The sequence below is a fragment of the Raphanus sativus genome, chromosome 3 (genome assembly GCF_000801105.2).
Source record: "Raphanus sativus cultivar WK10039 chromosome 3, ASM80110v3, whole genome shotgun sequence".
In the NCBI taxonomy this organism is placed as follows: Eukaryota; Viridiplantae; Streptophyta; class Magnoliopsida; order Brassicales; family Brassicaceae; genus Raphanus; species Raphanus sativus.
In genome coordinates, this window is record NC_079513.1 from 12993330 (window position 1) to 13013702 (window position 20373).

At 32.9% G+C, this 20373-nt stretch overlaps 2 protein-coding genes across 3 annotated transcripts; one reads left to right on the plus strand and one right to left on the minus strand.

The window, feature by feature from the left end:
• The first annotated feature begins 11318 nt into the window (after positions 1–11318).
• LOC108845219 (uncharacterized) lies at positions 11319–12667 on the plus strand. Its single transcript, XM_018618468.2, has 2 exons — positions 11319–11801; positions 11867–12667. Exons 1-2 carry the CDS (start codon positions 11319–11321, stop codon positions 12665–12667), a joined length of 1284 nt encoding a protein of 427 aa, XP_018473970.2.
• Positions 12668–12773: 106 nt separating this feature from the next.
• On the minus strand, positions 12774–17412 carry LOC108847438 (beta-glucosidase 8). Of its 2 annotated transcripts, none has more exons than XM_057005658.1 (13): positions 17304–17412; positions 16656–16834; positions 16511–16574; positions 16165–16290; positions 15998–16069; positions 15795–15882; positions 15432–15690; positions 15221–15336; positions 14924–15135; positions 14784–14809; positions 14618–14705; positions 13247–13337; positions 12774–13162 (listed from the first exon to the last, which is right to left on the minus strand). In XM_057005658.1, the coding sequence occupies exons 2-13, from the start codon at positions 16782–16784 to the stop codon at positions 12928–12930; spliced, it is 1506 nt and encodes a 501-aa protein (XP_056861638.1). In that variant the 5' UTR covers positions 16785–16834; positions 17304–17412; the 3' UTR covers positions 12774–12927. The 2 variants fall into 2 exon arrangements, with proteins under 2 accessions (XP_056861638.1, XP_018476182.1); XM_018620680.2 differs by having other exon boundaries at positions 17299–17407.
• Positions 17413–20373: the final 2961 nt, after the last annotated feature.

Here is a 20373-nt window from a genome sequence, read left to right on the forward strand (position 1 = left end):
TTATTGGAAAATATTAGGATCAAATGTCCCTATTACTAGAACTGAAACCTATCAAAACTTCTCAGATAAATATAAATTAAAAAATAAATAAATTATAATTTACATGTAAGATACAATGTATCTACACAAATAACATAGTAGGCCCAAAATTAATCATTACTCTTTTGTTCTCTCTCTCTATATATTCATGTACACCTAATATTTCATCTCTTTCTTTTTTATCTACATGATGAATCTACACAGTTCTATGCTTAAAGCATATATATGATATATGAACAAGAGTTTTAAACATCAATATAATATATCAAATAGAAATGGTATGATAATAATATGATAGTAAGCCAGCTAAAGTAAGCTATTAATGGTTAAGAATTCTTGGTAATATATGTTTTATATTTATCTTTTATGTTTTTATTTTGAGTAATTTTAGCTTGCTAACATTTTTATGATATCATTTGCAGAAGGAGAAGTACATCAACAATATATTGTTGATCTTGTAAATTATATATCCTAAACCAAAATTGTACACCTAACAATATTAACTCCCAACATATAATTGAAAAATAGATGTTAACCGGTTAAAGGTTTCTAAACCAAACTACTTTACATGTACTATTCGTATTATCTACTCTAATAATTTTTTAGGTTGAGATTTATAGTGATAACCGATTACCAATCAAAAAACAACTAACAATAATGATTCATAATAAGTATACGTTACTTTCCAATATATATGTTAACTAGATGCATGGTTAATGTTCACCTTTTTAGGATATGATTTATTTTTGGGTTTAAGGTTTAATGTTTATCTTTTAGATTTAATGTTTATCATATGTGTTTAGGCTCAGGGTTTATCATTTGGGTTTAGAGTTTATCCTTTGGATATTTGGAAAACCAAAGAAGAAAACTTAAGAAAACTTGTCACATTATGAATTAACCCTATTTACAACTAATATCAAAATTAGTTTTTTTTTAAGTCTTAGCCAACTAACAACTATTTCAATAGCATGTTAAAGAGGTAATATTATGTTTAACCGCATTCTTAACTCCACACTATAAACCTTAAGATTTAAACGCTAAATCAAAAGAATAAAATTAAATCATAAACCAGAACTATTAACTCTAAACCCAAAGGATAAACCCTAAACTATAACCTTAAATTCTAAACCCAAAGGATAAATATTGAACCTAATGGTAAAATCTAAACTCAAACTCATAGGATAAACGCTGAAACAAAACATAAACCTAAAGGATAATGTTAAACCCAAATGATAAACTTTAAAGCATAATTCCAAATAATAAATGTTATTCAGAAAATATTATTGTTAGTTGTTTTTTTATCAATGGTCGGGTATAATTATAGATCCCAAACCAAATATTATACATGTAACACAATATTAACTATCCAACAATATAATTGAAAATAGATGTTAACTGGTTAAAGGTTTCTAAACCGAACTCTGATACATGTATTATTCACTTTAACTGAACCAAATAACATCACAATATCTACTCAAATAATCTTTGAGTTAAAATCTATAGTGATAACCGATCACTGATCGAGAAAAACAACTAATAATATTGATTTCTGGTTAACAGATATACATTACTTGAGTTTTTAGATATGAACTATGTGATTAATGAAATGTATTTGTTATATCATTAAAATTTAAAACAGTATTATATGTCCAATATATATGTTAACTAGATATTATTTCTTTTATCCCTTTAACGCTTGTCGTGATTTATTATTTCAGATTTACATTACTCTAGGATTAAGTTTTACAATTCGATGTTTAACTATTATCCTTTGGATATGTGGTTAAGATTCACCCATTAGATTTTTTTTCATCCATTGGATTAAATTTTATCTTTGGGTTTAGGATTTAGTATTTATCATTTGGGTTTAATTAACATGATATGGTTTGGTTTTTGAGTTTATCCTTTGAGTTTATGGTTTATCCTTTGGGTTTAGTCATCATTTGGGTTTAGTGTTTAGCCTTTGATATTATTAAAAACTCAAAATAAGACTTAGGATAACTTGTTGCATAATGAAGTAACCGTAATTTATAACTAATATTAAAATTAGTTGTTGTTATAAGATTTTATTCAGCTAACAACATTTCAATTGCATGTTGGAGAGCTAATGTTATGTTTAACTGAATTGTTACCTCCATACTATAAACCTTAAGCCTTGAACTTTAAATCAAAAGAAGAAACATAAATCGTAAACTCATACTCTTAACTCTAAACTCGGAGGATAAACCATAAACTATAACCTTAAATCTTAAACTCAAAGGATAAATATTAAGAAGTTCAATGGTAAAATCTAAACCCAAACCCATATGATAAACACTAAAAATAAAACTTTAAACCCAAAGATAACCATAAACCCAAGTGATAAATCTTAAAGTCTAAATCCAAATAATAAAACTTATATGGATTTCATTATTGTTAGGTTGTTTTCCAGTGGTCGGTATAATTATAAATCTCAAACCAAAGATTATATATTAGCACAATATTAGCTCTCAAACATATAATTGAAAATGGATGTTAGTCGGTTAAAGATTTCTAAACCCAACTGCGTTACATGTATTATTCGTTTTATGTGAACCAACTAACATCAAATTATCTACTCAATAATCTTTGGGTTGAGATCTATAGTGACAACCGATCACTGATCGAAACACCCAGCTAATAATATTTATTTTCGGATAACAAGTATACATTACTTAACATATAGATATGAAGAATGTGATTAATGAAACATATGCGTTATATAATTAAAATTTAAAGCAGTGTTGGCCGTCCAACATATATGTTGACTGGATATTATTTCTTTTATCCCTCTAACGGTTGTCGTGATGTATTGTTTAAGATTTATATTACTCTTGAATTATATTTTATAATTCGATGTTTAAGGTTTATCCTTTGGATATATGATTAAGGTTGGAGTAGATTTTATCTTTGAGTTTAGGTTTTAGTATTTATCATTTGGGTTTAATGTCTATCATATGGGTTTGAGTTTATGTTTATCCTTTGTATTTATGGTTTATCCTTTGGGTTTATGTTTTATTATTTGGGTTTAGGGTTTATCATTTAAATATACGAAAAAATCCAGAAGAAGACTTAGGATAACTTGTTGCATTATGAAATAACCGTGAGTACAACTAATATTAGAATTCATTTTTCTTATAAAGTGTTATCCAACTAACAACATTTCAAATGCATGTTAAGCTAATATTATGTTTAATCGAATTATTACTTCCATACTATAAACCTTAAGCCTTATATATGAACAATGTGATTAATGAAACGTATGTGTTATATCATTCAAACTTAAAGCAGTGTTGCCTGTCTAATATATATGTTAGCTGGATGTTTGTTATTATTCCTCTAACGATTGTTGTAATATGGCATTTGTTTGGTAAAACTAAAATTGTAATGCATGAAGTAACCGGCTATGAGATGTTTTAGCCTTGAACGATATATAATAATTTTGATTATGTTATGATTTGTATTAGAATCACACATTTTATTATTTAAATTAAAATTTAGAAACATTTGAAATTTGCATTTGAGAAAGAAAAAAAAAAGAGAAAAGTAAGATTGTGAAAGAAGGCAAGAAACATGAAAAAGAGAGGGAAGAAAAAACATTTTTAATAGATTTCGTGTTTGGGCCTAAATCCAATATATCTATACCTACACCAATTATATATCCCCTAGTCTATATTTGAGAAGTGATTTTGACAGGTGTCATCACCATATTAATTTTGAATGAAAAATGATGACATGGCACACAAACATTGATGACATGGCTTCAAGTAAATTATGACATGGATATTTACATTTACTGTTGATTTATATTTAAGATAATTTTTTTAAAATATGGTAATAATCTATAGATCATTATGACATATTAATATTGATTTATATTTAAGGTAAGCTTTAAAATATGATAATAACTTATATATCATAATTAATATAACAATAAATAATAAATAAATAGAAATATAATTAAAATTAAAATTCCGAAATATTATTTAGCTATATTTTATAAGTATATAATTTTATTACAAAAACAATTCTTCAAATACTATGCATTATTTTTTAAATAATAATTTTCTTTAAATAATGACATGGACATTTACATTTATTGTTGATTTGTATCTTTAGTAGGTTTTTAAAATATGTTAATAACTCATAGATCATCATTAATATAGCAATAAATAATATAATGTTATAAATAGAAATATAATATTATTTTGGAATTTTCAAATTTAATTCTATTTTATAATTATTATTAGTAAAAAATTCTTCAAAATTATACAGTTTTAAATGTAATTTTCTAATCCCAATACTATTAGTTTATTTTTGATATCCATAAATTTTAGAAAATTATTTTATTTTATGTCTTGATAATTATATACTTGACAAAATTTGATTTAATATATTTTAACAAAAAATATAAATGAAAGAATATTTCAAAATTGTAATTTTAAATATATACATATATATTACTAAATATACATTTAATAAAAATATTTTAATCTTAAAATTTTACATATGATTAAATTACGATTATATATTGTAAGAAAATAATAAAATCAAAAATTAAAAAAATTTGTATTTTAAAATAGTTTAAATTCTAAAACTTTTATTATTAACAAAATTTGTATTTTAAAATAATTTAAATTTCAAAACTTTTATTTCTGCACATGGTGCAGGAAGACACCTAGTTACTTATAAAATATTTAACAAATTATAATAGGCTGTCATAAGCTAAACTTAGCTCATAGACCTACTTTATCTGTTTAGAGTAATTTAATTCAACAATAAAAGTTATCGAAATCATTTTACACCTACCTTTTCTACGTTCTAAATATATTATACTAGGGTCGGTCCGCGCTTCGCGCGGAATTTTTGTTTTGTTTTGTATTGAGATAAACTATCTTATTAATTTAAATTGTTGGTAAATTTATCTGTAATTATTTCTTTTTATTTTGGATTTTTATTTATGCAACCTAATCCTGATTGAGTTGTATGCTATTTGCGGTTGAATAATTTGTATCAAATAATGAATGTATATGAATGACTTTCTTTGAGGTTCTCTCTAGCTGTAGCCTTTACATAATTTTCAAAAATAAACTATCAGCTTTGGTGAGAAATTAACAGTCCAAACATCAGCCATCTGCTTGGGTTAGAAATGGTGTTCCTATGTTGGGAATGGTGTTCTTGGTACTCACCCAGTTTTGGTAGAATAAACAATATTGTTTGTTAAGAAACGAATATGAGCATATATGAAATACTTTTTGCCTGATCTTTAATTCTTAAGAATATGATTTCAGGTTTTGGAGAAAGAGATTCATAATGATATTTATGTTCTATTCGCCGGTTTGATTGCAAAAACATTAGTAACCAAGATGTTTTGCTGTCAAGATTTGGAAAACCCATTAGTAAAAATAGTTTTTTTTAGAAGACCCAAAATTTCATTTGAACTAAAATACACTATTTGGATTTTCATTACCGGATACTTATACGTTTCCATGTTTACAGAACTTTTAATCATAATTTATATTGTAAACTATCTATTTATTATGCACATTTCTGTATTTTTTTAGTCAAAGCTTACTGTAAAGAAATTTTCATTTTTAATCATTTGAGTTTTTTTTTTCATTGTATTTGTACAGGTTTGGAAAGTATATACAACCAAAGAAATTACAGTATAATATCTTCAAAGATTTTATTAAATATTTTAATTTATATTGATTTTTATCTTAAAAAAATAATTATATATTATGTGTAAACTGTTACATCTTTCTTCGTTTTTATCATCATTTCAGTTGAAAATGTTTGATATCTAGTCTCAAATTTCATTGTGATAAATAAAAAATTTAATAGGATTATCGAAATTTTTATATTAAAAATATTTTCATTTTGGCGGTATAAATCCTATGATTTTTCTATTTTATTTTACTTTTATTATCTTGTCGAATTATATTATACTTCGATCTTAATTTTACAAAAAATTTTAATTCTTGTTTCTTTGTTTATTGTATTAAATATATTTTGTTTGCTTCGAAAAATCCATGTTTAAAATAAGATTTCAGAAAGACAGATTTTTACATTTTCAACGTATTATTAATTGATAAATTGTAAATTTTTAAAAGGGTACTTATTAAAAATTTATTGGCTAAATTATTTTAGATATATTTAGTTATAAAATTTATGTATTAGTAATTAATATTAATATTTTTTATAATATGTGTGAAACTATTAAAACTTATATCTTTTTAAAAAGATGAAGGTTGAATATCTTTTTGAATATTAGTTCTTACTATGTATTACTTTTAGTTCTTGTTTTTCATCCATTTCTTGTTATTTCCTTTAATTTTGTTTGATGAAACATGGAAAAGACAATATCATAAATTTGTGTTCCTAAATTTTTATTCTAAGCTGTTTATTTATTCTGGGAATTTATATTTTTATTATTTTACATATTTTGGGTTAGCAATATATATTTCATCAGATTTAGTTGTTTTATATTTTTCAGATTTCTGATTTTTTTTCCTGGAAAACATCTTCGTTTTTTGCTTAAATGGATTTTTTTTTGATTATTTATTAATATTTAGTTGTGGTTTTCTAGGCGGCTAACCATAAGTACCCACGAACACAAAATAAAAGGCGGACAGTTTAGCACACAGTGCAAGGAAACAACCGTCTTTTGTCGTTCATATGGATGCGGAGCTACTAGTTTGGTTAACAGAGTCTATATGAGCTTGTTTTTGTTGCTGACAAAAAAACCATAAGTACAAACTAAATAACAAAATATCTTAACAAAATATCCCAACTGCATGGATGGTGTGGGTCAGAGGAGTATAGATAGTTGTTGATGGCGATGAAGCACTTAATATAGGAAGGAAACAGACACAGAGATCCACACAAATATTTGACACAGACAATATCCCAGAACCTCCATTGGAATTTGACCTAATCGGATCTTGAAGAAACGAAGAACATTATAGTCTGTCAAAGAAGACGACTGTATCAAAGAAGGCGAATGTAAACAACGGATAACCTTTGACCTTTTTTTGGTAAGCACAATAATTTGTACCCCAAAAATTAACGAAGTTTGTAGTCGATCAGGGCCTATTAGCAATACGTGAGAAGTGAAAGGAAATTAATATACGTGAACGCAGCGTATTGTGGCAAGGGACATGTGTCAACTCGTGAGACTTCCACTTATTGACGTGGCGATGACGTGTCTCAACCAGGAAAAAAAGAATACTATTTTATATAGATAAGATAGATTATACTCAATTGATATGACTAATCACTATTCAGTTAGAAACTTATTAATAGACATTCTAGATTTTGGTTTGCATTATCGATAATGCTTTAATATAAATTACAAACCATGAACCAGAGCCATATATTACATTATGAACACCACGTTAGTCACTAAATCGATGATAAAGTTGAAGACAAGAATCGTTCATACCAGTACTCTGACAATCACCCCAACTAGTAGCAATAACTAATCTACACTAACAGGAAAAAGCACAACAGAAGACTCTAACGAAAAACTCATGCAGAATACTAAAGCAACACCTTAACTAGAACATTTGTTAAAATGCACATTAAAACTATCCAGATATACTCCGTAAAACGACAATGATAATATATATATATATATATATGATTTAGTGCCCACAACGTTGGTTTACTGCCCACACAAGGCAATGATAAGGATAGTAGTTTGTCTTTTTTTTTTTTTTTTAAACCTTCCTTTTATTTATTTATTTAAACTCCAAAAACGTACGAAGAAATTAACAAAGACTCAAAAAGCTATTAAACTAAAGCCCAACACAAGGCTAAGACAAAAAAATAAAATATTAACCCGCAAAAAAAGCTAGCCAAACCGCCAGAACAGAAGGCTGACCAACCGGAACCAATTGTCGACGAGCAATGGGATCCAACCTAAGCTTAATCATTTGTTTAATCTCTGAAATCAACAGACCTGGAGACTTCTCTACTGCCGAATGAATCCTCTGATTTCTCTCTTTCCAAATCAAGTAAAAAACCGCCTGATGAAAAAGCCTAACAATCAAGATCACATTCTTATCCCTTGACGGAGCTACTAACCATCTCAGCACATCTTCAAAAGCTGTAGGAGGAGACACATTAAGCCGAGACATAAAATAGGACCAAACTCGATCGCTGAAAGAGCAATCAAAGAACAAATGTTGACGGTTCTCTTCATGTCCAGAACAGAGAACACAATTTGGTGGAACCGACAGTCCCCACCGAATCAATCTGTCCCTTGTGACCATTCTATCTCTCGCAGCTATCCAAGCTAAGAAAGCATGCTTGGGAACTCTCCCAGTGAACCATACTGCCTTATGCCAGAACACATGAGGCGGCGCAGGAAACAAAGCTCTCCAAGTTTCCCTAGTAGAGAACCTGCCTGAACCCCTCACAGCCCCTGGGTGCCATACGTACCTGTCATCCTCCACAGAGCTCAGGATCGGCTGCGCTTCAGGTAAACAGGATTTAAAGAGAGTAAGTAATGGACTTCTACTCCTACTCCGGTCCAACCACCATCCATCCCTCGTCAGAGCCTCTAAGACTGGTCCCTCAATGCTCAAACCAGACACCTGAGGACCTCTATCTCCTACTACCTCAATCAACGGCCCTAATCCCATCCAGTTATCATGCCAAAAGCTAGCAGTGATGCCCGAACCCACTTCACAGAACACCATAGGCCTAGCGATAGGCCTCAACTTGCAAATAGCTTTCCAAATCCAACTACCTCTTCTTCTAGGCTCCAAAGGCCAAAAATTCTCCTCTCCAATTAAGTTTCTTCTCACCCACGACACCCATAACGAACCTCCCGCCGTGAACAACAACCAAATCAATTTCAGACCCAAAACTTTATTCCAATCAGCCAAACGCTTCAGTCCCAAACCTCCTGCTTCTTTTGGAGTGCATACTGAGTCCCATGCTATCTTAGCACCTCTAGCAGAGTTTGGCGCACCGTTCCAAAGGAAAGCTTCACACATACGCTCCAAAATAACCACACACTCATTGGGAATGATGAACATTGAAGCCCAAAAGGAGATTGTAGAATATATCACTGCCTGGATCAACTGAAATCTTCCTGCAAAGGATAAGTGTCTAACCGTCCAAGAATTAAACCTCGCTGATATTTTATCCAGAAGCGGTTGAAAATCCGATCTTGTCATCTTTTTTGGCGACAGCGGCACACCCAAGTACCTTAGTGGAAGAGCACCGTGAGAAATGCCCATCTCTGTAGCTAAGTCTCGACATCTACTTGTACTACCACCATCCAACAGCAATTCTGTCTTCTGTCTGTTTATCTTAAGACCGGAGATCAACCTGAACTCCTCCAGAATCTGTAGGATGCCTCGGAGTGACTCTGCTGCGCCATCAAAAAATATAAGAACATCGTCTGCGAAACTTAAGTCTGTAATTAACGGAGCTTCGCACTCTGGATGCAAACCAAAGCGACCATCAATAGCTCCATGATCAAGCATTTTCGACAACACATCCATCGCAATAACAAATAGGAGTGATGAGATCGGATCACCTTGTCTTAGGCCCTTTTTCCCAAGAAAAAAACCTTGAAGTTCTCCATTAATAGCGATGCTATACGTAGGAGTCGAGATGCATTCCTTTATCCAACCAATGAACCTGTCTGGGAACTCAATAGCCTGCAACACCTTGAGCAGAAAATCCCAGCTGAGGTTATCATAAGCTTTGGATATGTCTATCTTCAGACATTCTCTTGTTGTAGGACCAGGGTCATTGAAATCTTTAACTAGCTCCGACGCTAGCAAGACATTCTCACACAGCAGCCTATCCTGAACAAACCCAACCTGGTTTCTTTGTACAATGTCCGACACACATAGTTTTAGCTTCTTTTTTAACAGTCTGGCCAAAACTTTGTAGATCGTAGAACAAAGAGATATCGGTCTGAAAGACGACAGCTGATCAGCTCCTACAACCTTGGGAATGAGGGAGATAGTGGTTGCATTGAATTGTCTCAGAATCCTGCCTCCCAGGAAGAACTCTCTCACCGCTTCGACTGAATCTTTTCCAACAATTTCCCATGATTCCCAGAAGAACTCTGCCGCGAAGCCATCTAGTCCTGGTGCTTTGTTTTTTGGCATTGCAAACAGTACAATTTTCACTTGCAAACAGTACAGTGCTTTGTATCTTGATCTATATTCCATCGGTGCAGACCAGAGAGTGGGTTCTACAGGTTGGCTACTGGCAGGCTGACAGATGTGCCTTCTCGGTTTATCCTTGGTCCGCTGATGGAAATCTGGCTGCTCAGGAGCTTCTGTTTGCCCTGACGTGGGTAATCCTCAAGAATGTTCCCCCGCAACTATACTCATTAGACGGCATTAGTGTGGTGGCTAGTGGCATTGGAGAACCACTTCAAACTGAGAAGTCGCGCCTGGACCCGTACCATTTCGGAGATACGAAGGTAAAGGTGGAAATCGAGCTGTCGAAGACTCCTCCGGAGGTGGTTGAAGTAAGGAATACGCAAGGCAACGCGGTCAGAGTTAATGTTGAGTATCCAAGTCTCCCCCCCCCCCCCAAATGTTTGAACTGCGGAAAGTTTGGTCATCTAATGAATCGGTGCCATAAACCTCCAATGAAGAGAGTAGCTCCTCCGAAAACAGGAAAGGTGATTAGTGTGGTGAAGGCAGGACAGGAGGTGTCACTTGAAGTCCCGACTCAGAAAGATTTGGTAGTACATCAGGAGGAGGAGATTCACACGAAGAAGAGTAGAGCTCATTCCAGGTCTCGCCGTAGGTCCCGCTCCAAAGCAAGAGCGAGGGCTTTGAGCGCGCCGGAGGAGAAGCTAGGAGTTCAGGCGGCTTTGAGCATAGTGATGGAGGTTGAAAAAGCCTCTTCTCAGAATATCAAGGCTTCAGAGGTGGAAGGTCAGGTTGTGGATGCTGAGCTAAAGACTCTGAGTAAGTCGTCAGTCAGTAGAGAAGTTCATTTGGAAGAAGGAGAGATTGGTGGAGAAGTAGAGAAGGAGGAGGTGAGTAGTGTTGATTCTGAGCTGCAGGAGAAGGACTCTATCGTACGGGAAGAGGAGGAAGCTCTGTGGTTCACTAAACATTCAAAGAATTACAGGTGTGCTTTGCGTCAGGAGAGTTTGTGGAGGGCTTCGGGTTCCGTGGGTTCTCCTCCAAAGACGTTCAAGTTTCTTAATCGAGGCAATGTCTTGGCCAAGAAGCACGGTTTCTAGTTTCGCTTTCCCAAATTTATCTGTATATATGAAGATATTTAGCTGGAATATAAGAGGTATTAATGATTGTGGTCGTCAGAGAGTAGTTCGGAGTTGGTTACAAAGTTTGGGATCTTCGGTTGGTGCATTGTTGGAGACTCATGTACAGGAGGAAAAATTTCTCAGGGTCTCGGGAGCAGTTGCTCCAGGGTGGAGGGTTGATAATAATTACTCAGAAGCAGCAGGAGGCAGGATTTGGTTGCTGTGGAGTTCGAATCTTTCAGTAGTAGTGTATCTGAAAACGGATCAATTCATTCTATGCGAAGTAATGGATCCGGCTTCGGGTACTAGTTGTACAGTTGCGTTTGTTTATGCCCGGAATACGGAAGCGGAGAGGATGAGTTTGTGGAGGGATCTGGTGGCTATATCTAGAAATTCGTTGATCGCAGCCTCTCCGCTAGTGGTTATGGGGGACTTCAATCAAATCTTAACAGCAGCGGAACACTTCTCTATTCAACCGTATGATTTGCCAGTTAGAGGTATGGAGGAGCTCCAGAATTGTTTGACGGAAAGTAATCTTTAAGACATGGACATCAGGGGCACTTTTTCTCTTGGTCTGATAAGAGAGTGGAGGATCCGATTCTCAGGAAGCTGGATAGGGTGCTCTGTAATGAAAAATGGAGAGATTGTCACCCAGAAGCAGTGAGTGTGTTTGAGGCTCCCGGTGATTCAGATCATACTCATGTAGTCATTACGTTTTCTTCTCAGCCTCAGTTCAGAAAGTGCAGTTTCAAGTACTTCTCGTTTATTTCGTCTCACCCCAGTTTCATCTCTGAGATGGTAAGGACATGGGAGGAAAGCATTCCAGTAGGATCGAAGATGTTCTCTCTAGGGCAGAGATTAAAGAAAGCTAAACTTACTTGCAGAAGACTGAATCGGGAAGGCTTCGGGAATATTCAGAAAAAATCAAAAGATGCTCTCAGTGAGTTGAAGCAGATTCAAGAGCAGTTATTGTCCTCGCCCTCTGATAGTTTGTTTCGACAGAAGTTTGTCGCTAGGAAGAAGTGGAAGTTTTTTGAGTCAGCTCAGGAGATTTTCTTCAGCAGGAAGGCTAGAATTCGTTGGTTAGATTGTGGAGATGCAAATACTACGTTCTTCTACAAAGCGGTGGTGGCTCATCAGATCAGGAATTGTATCAGTTACCTGATGGACGGGGGATGTAATAGGATCTTCAATCTCTCTCAGATTCAGGAAATGGTCGTGGCTTATTTTAAGAACCTGCTAGGGTCAGAGGACGCTTCGCTTGAGGTGATAACCGTTCAAGAGCTGAGAGATCTTCTATCTTATCGGTGTCCTCCTGAAGTGGCTACTCAGCTCACCCGGATTCCGTCTGAGTAGGAGTTTGTTAAGTTAGAAGATTTGTTTATAGGTTTTTATTCACAAATAAACATTTTTTGATGATCAATAAATTTAATATTTCATCCAAAAAGACACAAATGATATATGATTTAGAAGTCTTTATTTATATATTGACTATATGTCTTAGAGGTGACCACATGTTTTGCTTATTACAAATGTATTAAGTAACCCGTGGTATGCATGTAAAATTAAGAAACACTCAACAAATAGTACATAAAATAGAGCGAGAGTGCTAATAGTTAAGAAGATGAAAAACCAGGAGAAGAAGATACGGAGATGTTCTTGAGCTCTTGTAAACAAATGGTGGTGCCATTGAGAAAACAAGAATACCAAAGAGCAGAGGTTTTAGGAGATCTCTTAAGTTCCGGATCGCTGAAATTCACATAGTATAACCCATATGTATAATTGGGATCGATAAACTCGAACAAATCCATGAAGGACCATTGGAAGTAGCCTTTTGTCGATGACCCATTCCTGCATAAATAAAATCGTATGACGCTTAGTATTTAAGTACTATTTTACATGCCAAGTCTTTCAGGTAAGAGCATTTTTACACACCTCACTGAATTAAGCACGGCAGCGATATAAGCATGAAGGTATTCAACTCTTCCCACATCATTAAGCGACGAGTGGTGGTTGGTAGGTCGACCTGATTGTGTAGATACAGAGAAACTCTCAAGATTAGTAATGTTTCAAAACTTTAAGTAAAGAACAAGTAAGATGTTGTTAGTCTGGTGAACCAGACAAAATAAATTGATAAGTATGTGGTTACAACATCTATACGCTACATGTTCATTTGTGATTTGGTTAATGCATCTAGAAATTGTATTTGGATGCAATTGTGTTTGTTTGGTGTATTGTGTTATACATGCATATTTAGTGTAAAATGACTAAAACCTCACGTTATATGAATTTTAATTAATATCTCCTTTAACTAAATAATTAAAATATTAATTTATAAAAAATCTCAAAATATAATGATTTTTTGCGGTTTTGGCAAAAAAATCAATTTTGTTGTTTTGAGAGAAAATATGTTACGGTAATGACATGGAAATAGTATTTTCAATTTTGGTGGAAAAAAGTAATTTCGATTTAGACAACATCAAAATACTGTAGAAGTATTAATCCATACCAATGCATTTTATCGGTAATCCAACAAAAAAATCATACGGGACGTAACCACTCCCTTTGGTTGTGGGAAATTCTTTAGTGTAAAATGTGTTATATGAATTTTAATTAATCCCTCTTTTAACAAAAGTAATTACAATATTATTTTTTAAGAAATCCCAAAATAAAACAAATTTTTGTGGTTTTGACGAAAAAACAGTTTTTTTTTGTTTTGAGAGAAAATACGATTTTGCAATATATATTGCTATTATTTTCAATTTTGGTGGGAAAACATAATTTCGATTTTTACAAAAAAAAACATGATATTGTAGTTTGATGAGAAAATGAGATTCCGGTGAAAAAAATAATTTTGTTGTTTTGACAAGAAAAATGCGTGAAGACGCAATTTTGACGGAAAAAAATAAATTTTGTGGTTTTGACAAAAAAAAAACACATGATTTGGTAGTTTTGGAGAGAAATATGATTTTGAAGTTTTGGTTAGAAGACGAATATTTGTAATTTTGACGGAAAAACATTTTAAAAATGGAAAATACATTTTTTGTTGAAATTAATAAATAGTAAATTTATATTAAATAAAATAATTTAAAGTTGTAATTATAAATAAGGGTATTTTTCCTTTTGTAATTTTAGATGCACCAGCTCTCCTTTCAAACTCATCCAAAGAATTTGGATGAGGCTTATTTTGTCTTTGCACTAGACACGTTTCTTCATTTAATAGAAAACGAACAACGATTGATAACTGTATCTGGATGTTGCAGTCTAGTTAACAAAACGAACACCCCCTGAGAGAGAGATATATACCGTTTTCAAGAATGTAGACAGGAGGATTGCCATAGTTTTGCTTTATGTATTCCAACACTCCTTCAAGACCCCATGGAAGCACATCAATCTGTGGATGTATGAAAAGGAATCAAGAACAAAGAGTGTGTTAGGTGTACGAAAACATCTCAGGTTTCTGAAAACGTACATTGACCAGCGTGGAATTCCCAATGGCTGTCCAAGAAAACGAAATAAAGAATCAGCTATGACCTATGGAGTGAGGTATATGGTCGATAAAAGAAAATACACACACACACACACACGCGATCTCATGAGAGGAAAACATACGGATTATTGATGCAGCCATATCCGAAAGAAAATCTCCTTGGCTAGGACTGGATAAGTCTGCCGTGTACGATGTTCTGTAGTGTATGACTCCCAAGAAGTTGGATGAGTCTTTAACGAGATATGATTCTTCTTCCGAAAAACTTGGGAGTCTCTTGCCCACGATTCTCCTCATCACTTTAGGATAGTCCCCAAACACTAACGGATGCAAAACCCTAGAAAAAATGAAAACATTACAACCAGCAGCTAAAAGAAGAATTTTAAAATAAAACTCAGGATGATCGTGCATGTTCAACAAACCAGCCTAATAAGAAATCTTTGGCTCTCTGAGTTGCCATCTCGTCCTCTTCAGAGCTAGTATAAGGAACCATCCAGAATGCAAAACAGGTTATACCTACAGATCCATTTTGCTTATGCTACACCATCGATCACGTACACCCGAGAGTTAAATTCGAGCAGTATATTCAATAATAGAACAGAGAGATATATTGTAGGTGTGTATGCGACTTGCCTTATAATTTTGCTTATACAATCTCGCGGTTGATGCATGTGCAAGCAACATGTTATGGAGTACAATATATGGCTCAGTTGAAGTGGTTCCTTTGGAGCAGTTGACCATCTCAAATGGAGGAGAACTATGAATATGTGAGACTAATCCCCCACCATAGTTTACCAATGCTAACATATTGGGCTCATTAATTGTTGACCAGAATTTCACTGTGTCCCCAAACTCTCTGAAGCAAACGTCTGCATAAGCCGTGAAGTCATTGCTGTTACAAAAGATCACATTAGAATATAAGATAATACCGTAATTACACTTCAAATTCAATAATCTAGAGATTTATTATATGTTGCAAGAAAATGTTGGATTTACATGATTTTGCGGTCAAGCCATCCTCCGTATTCATCTTCAAGAGCCTGAGGGAGATCATCATGATACAATGTAACATGCGGTTCAATTCCTGCACTCTTGTTCATGCCAAAAAAAATGAGAACCAGAACAAAGAACAAAACTCAACTCATTTTCTTACTAAGACACATGACATAATCAAAGCCAAATCATGACATTAATCTTACCGTGTCTTTTGAGCTCTTGTATGAGATTTTTGTAGAAAAGCAAACCCTTTGGATTCACAGGACCTCTTCCACCTGAACGTGAAACACCAACCGAACAAAAAACTCTTTTATAGCTCTCGAGCATTAAGGTACAAAACTTGAGTTGAAGCAAAAAGAAACACCCGCACTTGGTATAAGCCGCGACCACGAGATGGAGAGTCGGAATGCATCTAAACCCATGTCATACATTAGCCTTACATCCTCCTTATATTTATGATACCCATCACAAGCTATAAGTGCTCTAGATCCATTACCTGGTGAAACTGACTGTCATTAAACCCAGTATTTAATACTCGTGCTAATATGTCGGTTGTCTAATATCCTAAAAGTGTAAGAAACATTTTTTGAAAAATAAAAATTCACTTTAACATGTTTATGGTCCTTTATGACCAGCCTTGATTAAACCTTAGAAAAGTCTCAGTCCATCTATTACTTGTTCAACTTAAACTCTCAGTTGTTTAGTGAAGAGCTTACGAGAGTGAGCCATTGTATCCAATATACTAGGCGTCCGTCCGTCTTCATCAGCAGCTCCTTCCCACTTTGAGTACTCATCATAAAAACCAATTTTTTCGATCACAGGAGTTAAAAAAGAAAAGAGAAGGACCTCCAAATGGCAAACCTGAAAAGCTGAAATTGCGGATCCGAAGACGAATCCCTCCGGAAAATCGTTCCTGCTATAATCATCACTGCATCTTCCAGAGAAAGCTAAACTCAAACAAATGGTGACTAGAAAATAGAAAAGCTTCATCTCTTCTTTGATTAGCCTCTATTATCCTCGAAACCTACCCGCCAGAGAAACTACACGAAGACGGAGAAAAAAAGAATCGTTCTGTAAATTTTTTAACTTACTTGTTCAACAAGAATAGTTTATTTATGCTATTTCTGAAACCCGAAAACCTTATTATTCAATCTCTTTCGTTTTATAGTGGTTTCTTTTTAAGTTGCAATTTTTTCGAAGTTTATATATCTTTTTGAAGAAAGTACAGTTGTGGCGAGATATAAATAAATTTATTAGGTGAGATGTTACCTTATTTGTGGAAGATTCTAAGAACTGATCAGTACTTGTGTTTCTATTTATGCTATTTGTAAAACCCCTAAAACTTTCTTTTTCAACTTTTTCACGTCGTAACTTCAGTTCAGAGGACATGATGTTTCGTAAAGGTGTTTTTTTATAAGTTGCAATCTTTTCGAAGTTTATATCTTTTTGAAGAAAGTATGAATGTGGCAAAATAATATGAAATTATTTAGGTGAGAGAAGTTACCTTACTTGTGCAAGATTCCTATATCTTTTTTTGGTTCTCGTCAGATTATGCTGTTGTTTCTCCACATCCATTTTTAACTACCATGTTTATTTGTATATATATAATTTTTTTTTTGTCGGCACCATGTTTATATAAGGGAAATTTGGACGCATGACTATAGTACAATCTATCTTATTAAAACAGGAACATTACAACTTCTTCTAGGTGGATTTTTAAAAGTGGACCTTATATATTTAAATTAAATGTCTCATTCTTTATATATATTACGTACCATAGTCTAATTTTGCATTGATGTATTTCCTTAAATACAATTCTTCTTTTTGTCCATATTCCATATATGATTTTTACATTTATTACATGTCGATTTAAATAAGATATATACTAAGAATACTAAAAAATATTAATCGTTCTATAATTACCTTATACAATTCATTTTAAATTGATCAGTATATTTTCATTGGCCATATTAATTTTATTAGTATGAATAACATTAGGTAGATAAGTCATAGACACATACATAAAGATATGACTATTCTTATAACTACGTTGGGCCTAATCTACTTTCTAAAACAAATAACACATAGCTTCATATATTGTATAGAATATAGTAATATTGTATAGTATTATACTTATACAATAATACTAAAAACAAACCAAATGAAATATAATATATATCGAAAATGCTTTGAACCATTACACACAAAATATATTAGACCTCAGAGATAAAATTCGCTTTGAAATTACGTAATAATTATTTTAAAAAATTAAATTTCGTAATGTACAAAAAAACATAAGTTTTATATAAAATTTTGTGTTACAATAAAAAGACACAACTCGTGCTTGCAAAATGTTATTTTTACATACGAAAGACAGTTTTGATATTGTTCTTTAAACACAAAATTGAATTATACAAACTCGATACTACATAAAACTAAACAATATAGAATACATTTTAAAAATAAAACCCGTGCGGGTGTGGATATGTTTATATATATATATAAATATATTATGTTACACATATTTTCATATAAATAATACCCCAATATAAGTTTTGTATGATAAATGTTGAAAATACAAAATATATAGCACTATATATTTTAAATAATACAGAAAAAATCTACTTTACGTTATTATAAAATTTAAAAATCAAATTTAGTAATTAAACACATTGCTTACTTAAGTACATTAGTAGACATTGTTATTTATCAAAATTTTATATTAATACACATTGGCGATCATGTATAACATTTAGTAAAAACAAAGATAAAAAAAAAATGACTCCCGCTCGGTCGAGCGGGTGATGATCTAGTTAGAATTAAGGCGGTAACCATAGTGAACGGAGTGCTACGATATTCTTTATATAATATGTATAATGACAAAAATTACCCTTTATTTCTGTTCATTCTCACTCTCACTTGATCTTTGTTTTTTTTTTCTTTTATTCAATGATTATTTACAAGTTTATGAAACCGTACGTTACACGACGTATAATTATCATATCCACCAAGTGTTTGATTTTTTTCTTCATATCTTTGTTTGAGTTTACAATTTTGCTACTATCCAATATATGGGATTAAGAAGCAGAGGATGCGTAGAGCTAGTGGAGAAGATGAACAGTATACACTTCGTCGAACTATACTATTTGATAAACATAGAATAGTACACCACGATGTGTACTGTTACATCATCTCTATGTCTTGTCTTCCAGCAATGTCGCCAATCATTGTTTCCTTACCTCTTTCCACCGTCTCTTCTTTTTCTCCAATTCTTCTGGATGTTTTTTTCTCCTACTTCATCAACTCCGACTACACCTCCATCATCCCTTTGCTAATGGTGTATCTTCTTACACTGCTCGACTCTACTATTTAATGATTATAGTATAGTATGTCTCATCTTCTCCTCTACTTCTTATTGTGGTTTTTTACTAATCCCTCAAATTTATTGACAATGCCACTAGTTTCTTCACAAATCGGAAATCCTCCTCCTTTGGTTTAGGGTTTAGAGTTTATGGTTTGGGTTTAGGGTTTAGGATATATGGTTTGGATACATTGTTGGGTTTAGGATTTGGGTTTAGGGTATATGGTTTGGGTTTAGGGTATATGGTTTGGATTATGGTTTGGGTTTAGGTTTAGGGTTTGGGTTTAGGATATATGGTTTGGGTTTAGGGTTTGGGTTTAGAGCTAGTGTAGAAAATGAACTGTATACACTACATCGAACTATACTATTTGATAAATATAGAATAGTACACAACGATGTGTACTGTTACATAATCTCTATGTTTTGTCTTCCAGCAATGTCGCCAATCATTGTTTCATCACATATTCCCATTGTCTCTTCTTTTTCTCCAATTCTTGTGGTATTTTTCCCCCTACTTCATCACCTCCATCATCTCTTTGCTAATGGTGTATCCTCTTACATTAGACGACTATACTATTTAATGATTGTAGTATAGTATGTTTCATCTTCTCCTCTACTTCTTATGGTGGTTTTTTACTAATCCCTCAAATTTATTGACAACGCCACTAGCTTCTTCACAAATCGGAAATCCTCTTCTTTTGGGTTTATGGTTTATGGTTTGAGTATAGGGTTTAGGATATATGGTTTGAGTTTAGATTTCAGGGTTTAGAGTTATTCGATTTTCCAAATTTGAAAGGTGTAGAAGTTAAATACTTGCCCATGGGTTCACTAATCCATGGGGGGGGAGGGGGGGGGGGGGTTAGGGTATAGTTTTGAAGAGGAGGGAGGATTTGATTTGGGATTTTGGGGTTTGATCAAAAATAAAATTATAGAAAAGTGGTATATAAGATCAAGGGAGCCTATAGGAGATTTTCCGAAACCATTTCCAAACATAGAAATAAGTAACATTGTTATATATTATGTTAATATGTTACATTCTATTGTAAAATCGAATAATAGAAATATAAGTGTAAACTAACCAAATATATAATCTTTTTTATAGTATTGGTATCAATTTGTTTTCTATACTATTTTTAAAATAGTATAGTATAGTATAGTATAGTTAGTTAATTGTGCACAATGCGTCAAACAGACGATCACACGCGTAAAAGGAGATTC

What these genes read in the sequence shown, in the direction of transcription:
- LOC108845219 (XM_018618468.2), top strand. Translation starts at nt 11,319, where the DNA reads ATGAAGATATTTAGCTGGAATATAAGAGGTATTAATGATTGTGGTCGT. An exon ending in TTCAACCGTATGATTTGCCA is followed by an intron (nt 11,802 to 11,866) that starts GTTAGAGGTATG and finishes CATGGACATCAG; the next exon opens with GGGCACTTTTTCTCTTGGTC.
- LOC108847438 (XM_057005658.1), bottom strand. Translation starts at nt 16,784, where the DNA reads ATGAAGCTTTTCTATTTTCTAGTCACCATTTGTTTGAGTTTAGCTTTC. An exon ending in GTGGTCGCGGCTTATACCAA is followed by an intron (nt 16,070 to 16,164) that starts GTGCGGGTGTTT and finishes TTTCACGTTCAG; the next exon opens with GTGGAAGAGGTCCTGTGAAT. An exon ending in AAAGATTTCTTATTAGGCTG is followed by an intron (nt 15,136 to 15,220) that starts GTTTGTTGAACA and finishes CATTTTTTCTAG; the next exon opens with GGTTTTGCATCCGTTAGTGT.